Source organism: Colletes latitarsis, chromosome 4 (assembly GCF_051014445.1).
Source record: "Colletes latitarsis isolate SP2378_abdomen chromosome 4, iyColLati1, whole genome shotgun sequence".
Taxonomy (NCBI): Eukaryota; Metazoa; Arthropoda; class Insecta; order Hymenoptera; family Colletidae; genus Colletes; species Colletes latitarsis.
This window is the reverse complement of record NC_135137.1, coordinates 42,382,355-42,394,469: the sequence shown is the minus strand read 5'-3', so window position 1 is coordinate 42,394,469 and position 12,115 is coordinate 42,382,355. Positions and strand designations below refer to the sequence as shown.

The 12,115-nt window shown below is 43.9% G+C and overlaps 1 protein-coding gene across 5 annotated transcripts in view; it reads right to left on the bottom strand.

Moving 5' to 3' along the window:
• LOC143341237 (cell adhesion molecule Dscam2) overlaps nucleotides 1–12,115 on the bottom strand; it is a 176,226-nt gene that overhangs the window by 31,386 nt on the left and 132,725 nt on the right. The window contains exon 11 of one of the 5 annotated variants that reach the window (XM_076763991.1): nucleotides 8,248–8,598. The exons of the other annotated variants lie outside the window; for them this stretch is intronic. Within the exon in view, the coding sequence (XP_076620106.1) occupies nucleotides 8,248–8,598 (351 nt within the window). The remainder of the gene's footprint in view (nucleotides 1–8,247; nucleotides 8,599–12,115) is intronic. 5 annotated transcript variants of the gene reach the window in all.

Below are 12,115 nucleotides of genomic sequence, written 5' to 3'. Positions count from 1 at the left end.
CTTGTTTTCACTGTCGCGTGTGGCTGTTGTATTTACGTAATCGTGTTGTGAGAAACGCATGCAATTCCCAACGGGTTCGATGTACTGCATACTTACGTATCGCTAAGTGTGTAAAACAACAACTGTGTGTCAACAGAGCCGACGTTGTCTGTGTTTGGATTACTTGAATTGACGATGTCGTATCGAAGGGATGGAAATGTTTACTCATTCGTTGTCTCAATCAAGAGGAAACTAATTACCAGGAAGAAACTTCGAGCAGCAATTAAAATAACGAACGAACGGCTGAATGAAACCATTGAAAACTGGAGGGAAATGGAAAGTACGTGCGTTCTTAACGTAAATAAAATCGTGCTGGTTTCGTGGAAACGTATTCTTCGTTAAGTGGTGAACTGAATGTGTATTCAGCAACAGAATCTCGAAAGTGGTGAACATAATGTACGTTAATTAAAACGAAGGGAAAATAAAGAAGAAAATAATCAGGAGGGAACTTATCGATTGATCTTATCAAACAAGGGAGAGTATTTCTTCAAAAAATTGTACGGGATAAAGTATACCGTGGCTGGTTTAACGTGTCTCATGCAAGAATTATTCAAAAAATATAACGAAACACAGGCAGGCATCATTCCAAGTAAAAAAGATTACGTGAATATATAATGTAATAACGATCGATTTAAAGAACAACGTACGAACAACGCAAACCTATCTCAAATAATGTTACTTGTAATCAGTACGAAGGTAAAAAACACGCAAAAACTCGAGGCACACAGTAAATGTATATAAAACGTTGCTTCCAACATTCTCTTCCATCGTCATTCCAAGTTGCTCGTATTTATATATGTATATATATATAATATATAGCAATATCGTATTGATATGTATATGAAAAATACCATGAGTGAGAAAAATTATTACGAGAAACGTATGAACCAGAAACGTTAACTACGCGAACGCATGCTTTACATCTGTCACAGACATTTGTTGCATTGCACGAGCACAATAAGTATCTCTCGGTACACGAAACCGCTACAAAGTACAATCAAAGAAGTAGATGATACTCTAACTAACGAACACGCGTAAACAAACAACGAAACCAAACGAAAAGAATAAGAAGGTAAAAAATGAAACGAAAATAAGAACCGTTCGCAGAAACGAAACGGCCGTACAACAAAACGTGTCTAATTCTAATTAAATTCAGCTCGCTCAACGCTCGGGTACTACATCGAACTTCTTTACAAAATGCTGATGAACGTGAGGATGTACAGAATAACTAAACGATGAACAGAGAAAAGAGAGTAAAGAAAAAAATATCAACGACGAAGGTACTCTCTCGTTCTTTGTTTTTCTTTCGTTTTGTCTTGCCTTACCCGGCTCGTCGACGCATTAACTTGGCGATGATTAAACGTCGGACGGGAGAGAAACGTGCTCTTCCCTGTATAATTTCACGCGAACGAAAGAAACCGTGCCCGCGAATACGTTCTGGTTGCGGTTGAATCGGTTTCGTCCATTTGCCATGCATCGAGAAGAAAAAAAAAATATACCAACAAAAATCACGACAATTATTTAACGGCAACGTTCTGTCCAGCACTCTTTCGCCGCAAATTTCCATCAATTTATCTCGATATCCTTCGATCAAGGAATATCGATCACGAATTTATAAAAATAAGTTCATCCTTATCTTTTTATCTTTTCTCCACTGAGTTCAGTTTTTCGTAAATTCGTTAGCCTATAAACTGACAGAATATTAGTCACGACTGATAACTAAATAAATTCACAAAGTAAAAACCAACTAACGGTACGATAATACATGGAAATTGAAAAGTTGTCAATAAATGTACTTTTCGTGCTTCAAAATGCCTTCGCGTGTTCAAAATTAATATTACAAATTGCCGAGGAGGAGAACAATAAATTGGTGGGAACGTTCAGCGAGAAAATTCTGGGAGGAACGTTGCTGACGAATAATTCTTTCTCGCCAAGCAATAAATGAAACTGTTAAAATCACGGTAAGCCTGCGTCCCTAGAAACGTTGTTCCCTTCCGTGGTACGTGAAAGAACCCTTGGACTCCGGAGACGATTGTGTGCTGTACGGCCTATCGGGTCGTGTCTTTTCATAATTCTTTTTTTCTTCGCCGTTAATCGCTTCCTCGCGAGAGTGCTGTCGCCTTGAAGAGGATTGGAGTACGTGAGTCGCTCGAACGCGCGAAGAATTCCGTTTGGTTTCTGAAAGGTGAACGCCTCGAAAGGGACGTTTCCGGCCGGACACCTCGGTTCGACTCGGTTCCAAGGCATCACTATGCGGACTGCTATGCAGCCCTGCTGGCATTCGAGGAAACGGTCCTCCTCGAACCCAGTAACCCCAATTCGGCTACATCGAGTCTTCCAGGGGTCCGGATGGCTGGAATAGTCGGGACGACACGGTTTACCGGAACAATGCTCCACGGAATGATTGTTTCGACCGACTGGCTAATTTTTCCGCGTTCCGTTCTACAGCGTGCACGATTTCTCAGAACGAGAAAACTTCAACTTCCCACCGATCCCTAAAGTCGAATTAAATTTTCACCTTTTAACGTTAAGGGATGATTTTCGTTCGTATTGATGTCGTAGACACTTAAATAGATATTATTTAAAGATGTTTAAAACGATTCAACGTATTGAAATTTTAAATTCAAAGTTCGACGAATTTTCCATTCTTGATTTATCAGTATCCTTTCGAGCGACGTGCCGGCTAGATTTTGTCGTTCGAAATCGCGAGCTATTGCAACCGTGACGAACGGGATCTCGGGAACAAAGTTACGGGAAATAACAATCTCCCGTCGAAGATATTGCAGTTTCCACTATTTGCTCGCTGAAAGACGCCGACGACAAAGGACGAAGACGCTCGAATGGCGAGGGCAAACAGAAAATTCTCGATAAAAGGAGCCGCCCGCCGATCGTGGACCTGTTGCGGAGCGAGGAAGATGGCGGTCGTTGATGAGCGTGGAATCGAGCTAAAAGCGCGAGCAACTTTCAACCGATGGGACGGGCGACGCCTCGCGTCCGTGCTTTGCCGTTCGGCTGCACAGTGTTTTCAAGGAACGCGCAAAGAGCCAAGGGTTGGGAATTTGTTAGGCGATTCGGGGCCGCGCATTATCAAGCAGGAGCTCGGAACTTTGAAGCGAAATCGTTCGACTTTAGGACGAAGACTAGAGGGCGAAAACTTGACACTTAATTATTTATGGGCGCTACGGGGGTGGCGAGAGTTTCGCGAGAGCAGGAAAGGTTCGAGCCACTGTTTTTAAACGTTGAACGTGCTTCGTGGAAGTGCACCGAGATTGGCCGAGTTGGCGAAACTTCGGATGTCTCCCGATGCCTAAAGCGAGGAGGATTCGAACCCGGAGATCGCAAAGTCTAATTAACTGAGCATGCTCGTGCTATCCACTTTTCTCTGGAACTGGAAGTTAATTTAATTTCGTTGTCGCAGCTTCTAATTCGATGCGTTGGATAAAATAGCGTACGCTTTGTACGTCTTGCGCAGCCTAAAACGACGAGGATACCAATCTTTAAACGCGTAAGTTAAGTAACGGGGCGTAACATAAAGTAAAGAGTTAACGTTCGGATAAGAAATAGCTGGTTAACATTTTTTTAAATACCTGCTATCACAGTCGAGGCGAACCGTTTAAAGAAGACAGTCATAAAAAATTGTTACTGGTACGTTATGGGTCCCTCGATGCCGCGCGACTCCCGTAAATGAAGTTTTTCCATATCTCTGAATATAACAGAGATAATTAATGTGATCAAAGTTATTAACTTGTTCCGTATATTGCTTATAATTATAGAAAATTATCCAATAATTGCTAGCTATGCATACTTAATTTAATATATTCATTAAATGTTCGAATCATTTACGTTTTTGTTCATTTCAATATACGAAATTAAAATTTTCTGAATAAGTAAAAGTCAGAAATAGTATGAAAATATGACGGAAAGCAGTTTTGGAAGAGTAATCTAACGTGATGATAAACTTATCGTGGAGGAACTGAACGCTTGTACAAATGTATACTTGGTTGAAATTAATTGACAAAAGCAGGACCTAAACAGACATTCATTTCGTCTTTCGAGGGTTTCAATAATGTATATCTCGTTTTGCATATTTTGCATAAGTACATGTAAGTGCATCTATTCTGTATATATTTTGCATACATTTTGCATACGTTTTGCATATTCGCGTACGCCGTGCGTGCACAAACATCCGCGGTCCACTCAAGAGCAATTAAAATTCGGTGGCATGGCTTTGTAATAGAAAAAGTTTCTCCGAAAGCGGTGCGGAAGCGTTATCGGATAGTTCGAAAAAAAATGTCGAGCACCGTCAAATATAGCTGGCACTGCTCAAGAAGTACGTCTAAGAATAACTACATGTTCGTCGAAAGATGCCGTATTTGTCACTCTATTGGCTAAAATGGATAAAATAAAATCGATTTTCCGAGTAGCTTGAATAATTCATACTAGTGTTGAGATACTGCAGTGACCAAATGTCCCAATTCTCGACACGCTCTCTAACAACAGTCACTTTGATGGTAAACAACTAGTCTATGAAATTTCTAACATTATTATCGAACTAATAAAGTTCGTAACTCCTAATATATTCCAAGGATCCCAGCAATGCTTAATTATACAGGGTGTTCGGCTACTTCCGGGAAAAATTTGAATCGGAGATTCTACAGGCCAAAATAAGACGAAAATCGAGAACACCAATTTTTTGATTGAGGCTTCCTTAAAAACTTATTAACGTTTAAAGTTCCATACCGACCGGAAAATTTTTCGGCAAAAAAAAAAAATTTCAAATCGTTCTAAAAAAATTATTTCTAGGTTCTGGGGTCAAATACAACCATTTTTGGTGAATACACAAACCCTCGAATACCTTCGATACTTATTTCGACGATTGACATTGCAATTATTGCACGTACCAGCTTTCTATTCTTTCTCTAAAACAGCGATTCTCGACGATCGTTTATTTCGCTTCGTAATGTTCGTTCGGAGACTCGGGCGCATCCCTCGAAGATCTCGTCGTTTGAAGTTCGACGTTGCAACTTTAAACGACGCTCCTTCGTCCTGGCGCTCCTCGAGGGACGCGAGAACGTTTCCATTCCATCGGGAGGAGACGCTTTCGTCCGAAATGGCTTTTGAATGACGACCAGTGCCCGTCGTTTTATAGACATTAGGACACGTGTATCCGATAACGTAGCTAATGCGTGTGCAACGTCGCGAGCGCGTTTATCTGAACACGTTGCCGTTTCCGTTCCAACTCCTGTTCCACGACGCGGCTCGACGTTATTCGCTTCCGGGCCGTATCGTCGTCCGATTCCAGGACAGCGACCGTATACCGGATATATTGCAACGACGCGACGGGACCAGCTGCCGCGCTATAATAATGGAAAACAAATGGAAAGTCAGGTGTTCCTTATCGTTTGGCAACCTCCTTGCCGTTATCGTTCTCACCGCGAGCGACCGTTCCTTTCCCTTATCATACCGAGCGTTTTCGCTGATCGCTGGAAATCGCGCACTCCATTTTCCACTCGATTGGCCCTTGTTTCGGCCGGATATATCGCCGTCCCACCCTCACCACCGATAAGAACGAACTGCTAACTTCTATAAATAAAATTTACTCGGCGACTTCCGACTCTCGAAACGTTTCTTTTCCGTGTCGCGTTAATATTTCCGCTCGAAGAAATGGAGTCTCGACGATTACCTTCTTTTTTATTTGAGTTCTAAATTATTCGAGGAGGAAATCCAAAAGTTTTGCTTCTTTTTTTTTTGAGATGTTGAGTTTCGCTAAATTTCAGGATCGAACCGCCACTCGTTCAAGGCATTGTTTTGGCTACGGCTCGTATTTTCGAGATCAGATTGGACGAGGGTTTGAAAATAGTTCGTTAGCGGCACGAAACACCCCTATCCGTGTTATTACGTACCGCGAGGAACAACCGAGCCCGAAAAAACTATATCGAAATCACGACGGACGCGCGTACGTCTCGCAAGCACATTGATACGCCGCCATAACGCGTATAACTCGGATTTACGATGGTTTTTACGCGTTCACGGAGCCGCGCCTAGTGAATACGAATGGCGGATGAAACATTACGTTGCGACGAGACGCGTCGTGCTCTTGCTGGAACCCCGGAAGCCAAGCTTTGAGTATAATTTTGCCTTCTCCCCGTTTTCTCGATGATTTGTCTATAACTCTCATATTGCAAAATACGACCACCTATATCGAGCACCTGAAATCTTAAAATTTTGGGATAGGTGTCAACGACTTTCGAGATCGGCGTTTGGTCGGATGGCACCTGGAACTTCTCGAAAACTCGCATTACCGTGGCACCTCGAAACTCGAAACTCGAAACTAATTTCCCTGCGCCGCGTGTCCTCGCGAGAATCTCGATTCGACGTCCAACGGCGAGGGGAAGTTTCACCCCCGAACAGGGAAGCCTAGGCTTATAAAACCGTTCAAAGAAAGAGAGGAAGACGGCGTCGTTGCAGGAAATGAACATTCGAGTCGGAGAATGTGCTCGTTGAAAAAACGTGTTCATCGTTCCGCGCTTAACCAGAGGAAGCCCCGGTGCATGCACGGAAATACCGTAGTTGGGAAACTGTAATTGCCAGCCCGAGCGTCGGTGCTTCGTCCTTGGAAAAACGTCTCGGAACATCTACGAGAAAAGTTTGGTCGTGCGGGTGTGTGGCAAATCCAGTGCATCTTGTTGTAAACGAAACGTTATGACGCGTGGAAAGGGGTCCGAACTCCTGGAAATTAACTCGGGTACCACGTGGTACTTGGTTGGTTCCACCTAATAATCGAGAATCAGCGTTCTCGCAAATTCTGACGAAATTGACGTCCACGAATCGAGAGACAGAGACCGTCTGAATAGACTTATTTGCAGTAAACTGAGAATTAGAGTTTGAGGCTCCGAGGATGCTTCAAGAAATGAAACGAACCAAGAATAAAGTGACGAGTCTTGGAATTACACGAAAAGGTGAAAAGACACGCTATGAATGCATGTGTATAAAAAAAAAGAAGGTCAACTTGTATGAAATCTTGTGTTGACTTCTTACAAACTCTATTAACACTTTTAAGCACGCCATAAATAAATTAGCATCTGACTGATTTAAATCTTATCTTGCTGTACCTTATCGATTTCCGATATTTCCTACCCACTTATCCATACATGTTTTTGCAATTTTCCTATTCCTCTTATTACGTTAAAGGGTTCCAACGAATAAATAGATGCGTCTTGTTATTAGCTACCAGCACGTGGATAATCGTACGCGTTTCGTCAGCTGGAAAATGTAGCTATAAATATTCGCAATTTTAGCAATCGAATCACGGTTACAATATTTACTTTTATTTCCAAAAATAAGCACCTCTTCGGTCCGACTAATTAACTCCAACTAAAATACAGAAGATTCTCCATAGTCCCTCTGTACGCTAATACTATGCTACCGAATTCATTAAACAGAGAACACGCCAAGATCCTCCGACTTTCACGTAGCTCCCATCAGCCGCGCTAAAGTTCAAAGAGTATAAGTTTAAAGTTTCCCCGGGAACAGTTCACTCGATGATATTTCCCCGACTGGGTTTCCACGGACCGCGGAGGATCGCGAAAAGACCTTAGAAGACGGGAAACGCATCGAAACAAGGAACGGGAAGCGTCGAGAAGCAGCAGGGTCACCGGAAACGCGTCGCAGAATCGATTTCGCCGGAACACACTGTACTCCAATCCTTCTCCATGGTCGATTGATTACTGTGCCGTAATATGTATATATATACACGTGTGCGTACATACACATGTACGAGACGAGGCGTCCGACAAGACAGACCCAACTATCTTCGTTGCTTTTGGAGACACGAGGTCACTGTCGAGAATAATAGATCTAAGAATCGCTCTCTTTGTTACGAAATATTTTTTGGGAACATTGCTACCTGTATAAATTAATGGAGGAAATGAAAATACGTTCTTCGAAGTCGGAAAATTTTAGTCAAGGGAACCGAGGTCTCGTTATCATAGCTTCGTAGTCGCGGCGTACGACCCCGTCCTCGACCGTAACCCCGTTCTTCGAAGTCACCGGAGACGTTAAGGTGTAACCTTTTACGACGCCATCGTTCCGTATACACGCAGAAACGCACACGGGGGCAGACGAGTGTATCGCTGCTCACGGTTTTATGTACACAGGTTCTTACAGCTACCATGTCGATTTTTGTTCTTGCTCGTTTGAGACACCAACCAGCAACGGAGAGGCTGATCGAGTATTCGGCCAGGCCAGCGACGTTGCTGATCTGGCACGTGTAGTTCCCGCTGTGCCTAGCGCTGACGTTATTTATGGTCAGGATGCTGGAAAACGGCGAATAGTCGCTTATCTGTATGTTGTTGCCCGTCTCGACGACGGCCGCGTTGGATCCGCCCGACGAAGACGACGCCGAGCCACCGTCACCCGGCTTGACCTGTATCGGTCTGTCGTCCATTAACCACGTGATGTTGAACGGCTGGTCACCCTGGCTCGTGGCACACATTAGCTGTGTCCTCATCCCCTCCGTCACACCGTTCTCGAAATAAAACGGCGAGATCCGCGGTGGAACTACAAACGTGACGTGTGATAATAGTATGTACCTGCGTGCCGACACTAATCGCTCTCCTATTCGCGTATCTCGACCGGAGACGGCACATTCGGTTTCCTTTTTTTTTATTTTTATTTTCTTATCTTTTTCATTAATTTCTAGGAAAGAATCTAGAGACTGAAAGAGAATGGCTGGGAGTAGGGTCGACAGGGTCTTTCGATCGCGTGCCAGGGGGAAACGCGTGCTTCGAAGGCGACGAGACTTCGTTACGCGCCTGAAACCTAAGTCGAATAATTGGATTTCGGTAAGATGGATACGTCAAGTGATCGAGGGTCGCGCGGACGAGTCGTTTCTTATTAGGAAATACTTTTCGAAACAAGACGATTCAAATAGATCGAAGAGAAAAAGTAGGTTCGAATCGTGCAGGGTGGTTTCTGCTATTTTTATTTATACCGCATCGAATTGCAACGATAAAACGCATTACCGAGTTTTATAACGCGTTCCTAACTTGGAGCGTCCGGGTGGCTTTATTCGAAAGAAAAAAATCGACGCAAGAAACGATGGCGTCCGTCGAATCGGAGCGAAACGGAACAGTTTGCGGGATAATTACATCGAACTCGGGGAACTTCGCGGGACTTCAGCCAACGAAACAAAATTAACAGCGCGCCTCGGCTCGCGTCGAAAGCGTGGCACAGTTAATAAATCTTCTTCTCTAACGTCTGAAATTAACATTAAAATACAAGCGCGGGAATACAAACTGTTCGGAGTTTAATCCGTTTCCGGGAACGAAGGGAGCGTAATTAATGTTCCTCCGGTTGCCGACAACGGTCCAAAACGGCCGACAAAAAGAGGTAAACAGCATGCTTTTGACGTAATATCGTTGATCTTCTAGCGAACCGGAAGGTTCGCGTTTTCTTTCCGACAATTTCCCCGGTGCTCGTCGAAGTCTCGTCGACGGGAGGGGAGGTCACGGAGCACGAAACTCGAAATCTGATTTGTCTTTGAAGAGTCTGCGTTCGATCGAGCCCGCATACTTGTCTCGAAACTCGTGGCGCGTTGTTCCCTCGTCTGACCAGGCATTGACATACACCACTTAGCGCAGATAATATTCTTCCTACCAATTTGTATTATGAGGGAAATCAGACCTTCCAAAGACAAACGTTTCTCGTCCACTAAGAGCATACATTAATTTTGATGTGTTTGATAAAAAAAATATTTCTCTTGTCGATAGGACGATGTTTCTTGCAAGCAAGTATTATTCGAGCCTGTCCACGTTCCTTTCGCGGCATTCATCTTAACCTGGGTCAGAACTTTCCTTTTCCCTGGAGCGTTCGAAGGGTACCCGATGATATCAGAAGTCTCGAGACTCTTCGACGCGTGTCTTCCCTCGTGACCTCTTTGCACAGGTGCAACGCTCCCCCGCGAAAGCCCGTAGTCCGTGAAAAATTGCGTGTCGGCCATAAATATTCGGTCAGAGCCGCGCACTCGTGACCCACGGCACGGCAAATGAACATTTATGACCGCAGGCGACTGTTAATGTCGACTAATGCGTCTCTGCAGTCGGCCATCCAAGTCGAAACCAAGACCTCGATCGAAGCTCTTCGAGGAGGAACGTTACGATCGAGCCCCGATGGTCCGCGTCCCCTGGCGTGTTACGGGAGCGTAAAAAAATTTTAATGGGTGAAATTAAACGCCGTTGGCATTTCGTGCCCCTTAATGCGATTCGGTTGTCGTCGAATTACTTACCCAGGCCCTATAGGACGACGAGCGGATTAACAACCGAAACGAGCCAGAAACACTAGCCGGGAGGAAAGTACGCGAGCGATCTCGAATTTCGCGAAAGGTCGAGCAGCGTCATAATTCGAATAAAAATAGAGGAAAAGCCGAGCGTACCAAGTTGACGGGATAATAATTTCATGCGGCGTAACGAGCTCGCAGCGTCGAGGTCGCTCGCATCGATTCCGTCCCGCGTACGATTTTACTACGGTCCACATAATGTAACTTTAATGACGATGATAACGATAATAATGATAATGAGCATGATATTACACCAAATCATAGAGAATATCTCGAGCGAAACATAGCATAGTCTTCATAATTAAAAAACTGTTCTACATAGTGATAGTGATAATAGCTCGGTCAGAATCGGTCCAAACGTGATTGTACGATACAACACAGATACGAAGCGTACGGAAAAATCCCTACGCGTTGTCTGCCGATTAGGCCAGCTCTCGGGGCAGTCGAGAGTACAGGCGACGTTTAAGGGAGTATTTCATCACCGAAATCGGTCATCGAGTAGAAGGTTAAAGCTTTAATTTAATTCGATTCGTATATTCGGTAATCTATGCTCGAGCTTTGATCGTGACACATATAAAACGATTTTTATTTAAAATGGTTTTATCGGAGTTTCTTGCGAATCTGACTGTCCTGCGTTGGGAAAAATTTCTCAATAATTACGGTAACGTAACAATACGAAGACGGAGATTCGACGTCTGGTGCGCATTCGACCCACCCCAGAATGGAATAGTTTCCCGATTGAAACGTGCCGCGCGATCAAATATCGAGCATTTGATTACGAATAAGGAAACCGCCGAGGGACTTTCCCGCCGCTCCGTATATCGAGAGCAACAAAGGTGATGGTGAATTCATTCGAACGGGATGAAAAAGAGCACGACTCCTACTAGCGGATCGCGTGAGCGTCGTTCACGGCGATCCGTCGTTGCAAAAGTAGTACGAACAAACTGTGTGATGATAATCAATCAATGAAAAAAAAAATATAGAAAAAAAAAGAATGACATTACGTGTACTCTCGCATACGTTGATGCTGAACGATGCATAATACACGGGTGTGTGCGAAGATTTAAAACCAGTTACGAACGGTAAAACTTTACGTGGAAGCGGTCTCACGCTGTGACATCGAGCCGGTGGCGTCCCGCGGCTCCGCGGCGCAAAATTAAACGAAAAATCCTAATCTGACGCGGGATCCCGGTTTAATTTTGCGGCAGACGATTCGAAACGTCGGCGTAGAAGAGAGAACGCTCTCCGCGCCACGTCCCAAGAGAGAAACAGAGAGAGGTAGAAGAAGAAACCAATCGAAACTCTCTCTCCGAGCAGAATTTTCAACGAAACGCTTCGATGTCACAGATAAATACGATCTACGGAACATACTTGATCGACTTAGTTCGATACACACTAGAAACAAAATTGACGTTCGCACAAACGAGAGTATGAAACACTGGCAAAAGTTTATTATATACCTTACATATACATATAGAGAGTTCAGGCTGTCCCGCTCGAAGCAGACCATCTAATTGTCCCCTGCGGCTGCGACGATACGAGAAATTGTTTCGTACGTGATTTCTACAGCTTTCAGGCACGATCGAAAACTTCTCCACCGCGTCACTCTTCTTTTTACGGGTTCCAAGATCACCCGTTACTTAAATTCTCTTATTTTCATACTATAAATAGAACTACTCTTATTTTCATTAGAAGTCTTCCGAACTAAAATCACTTTCCATATTACTTCTCGTTTTGCGT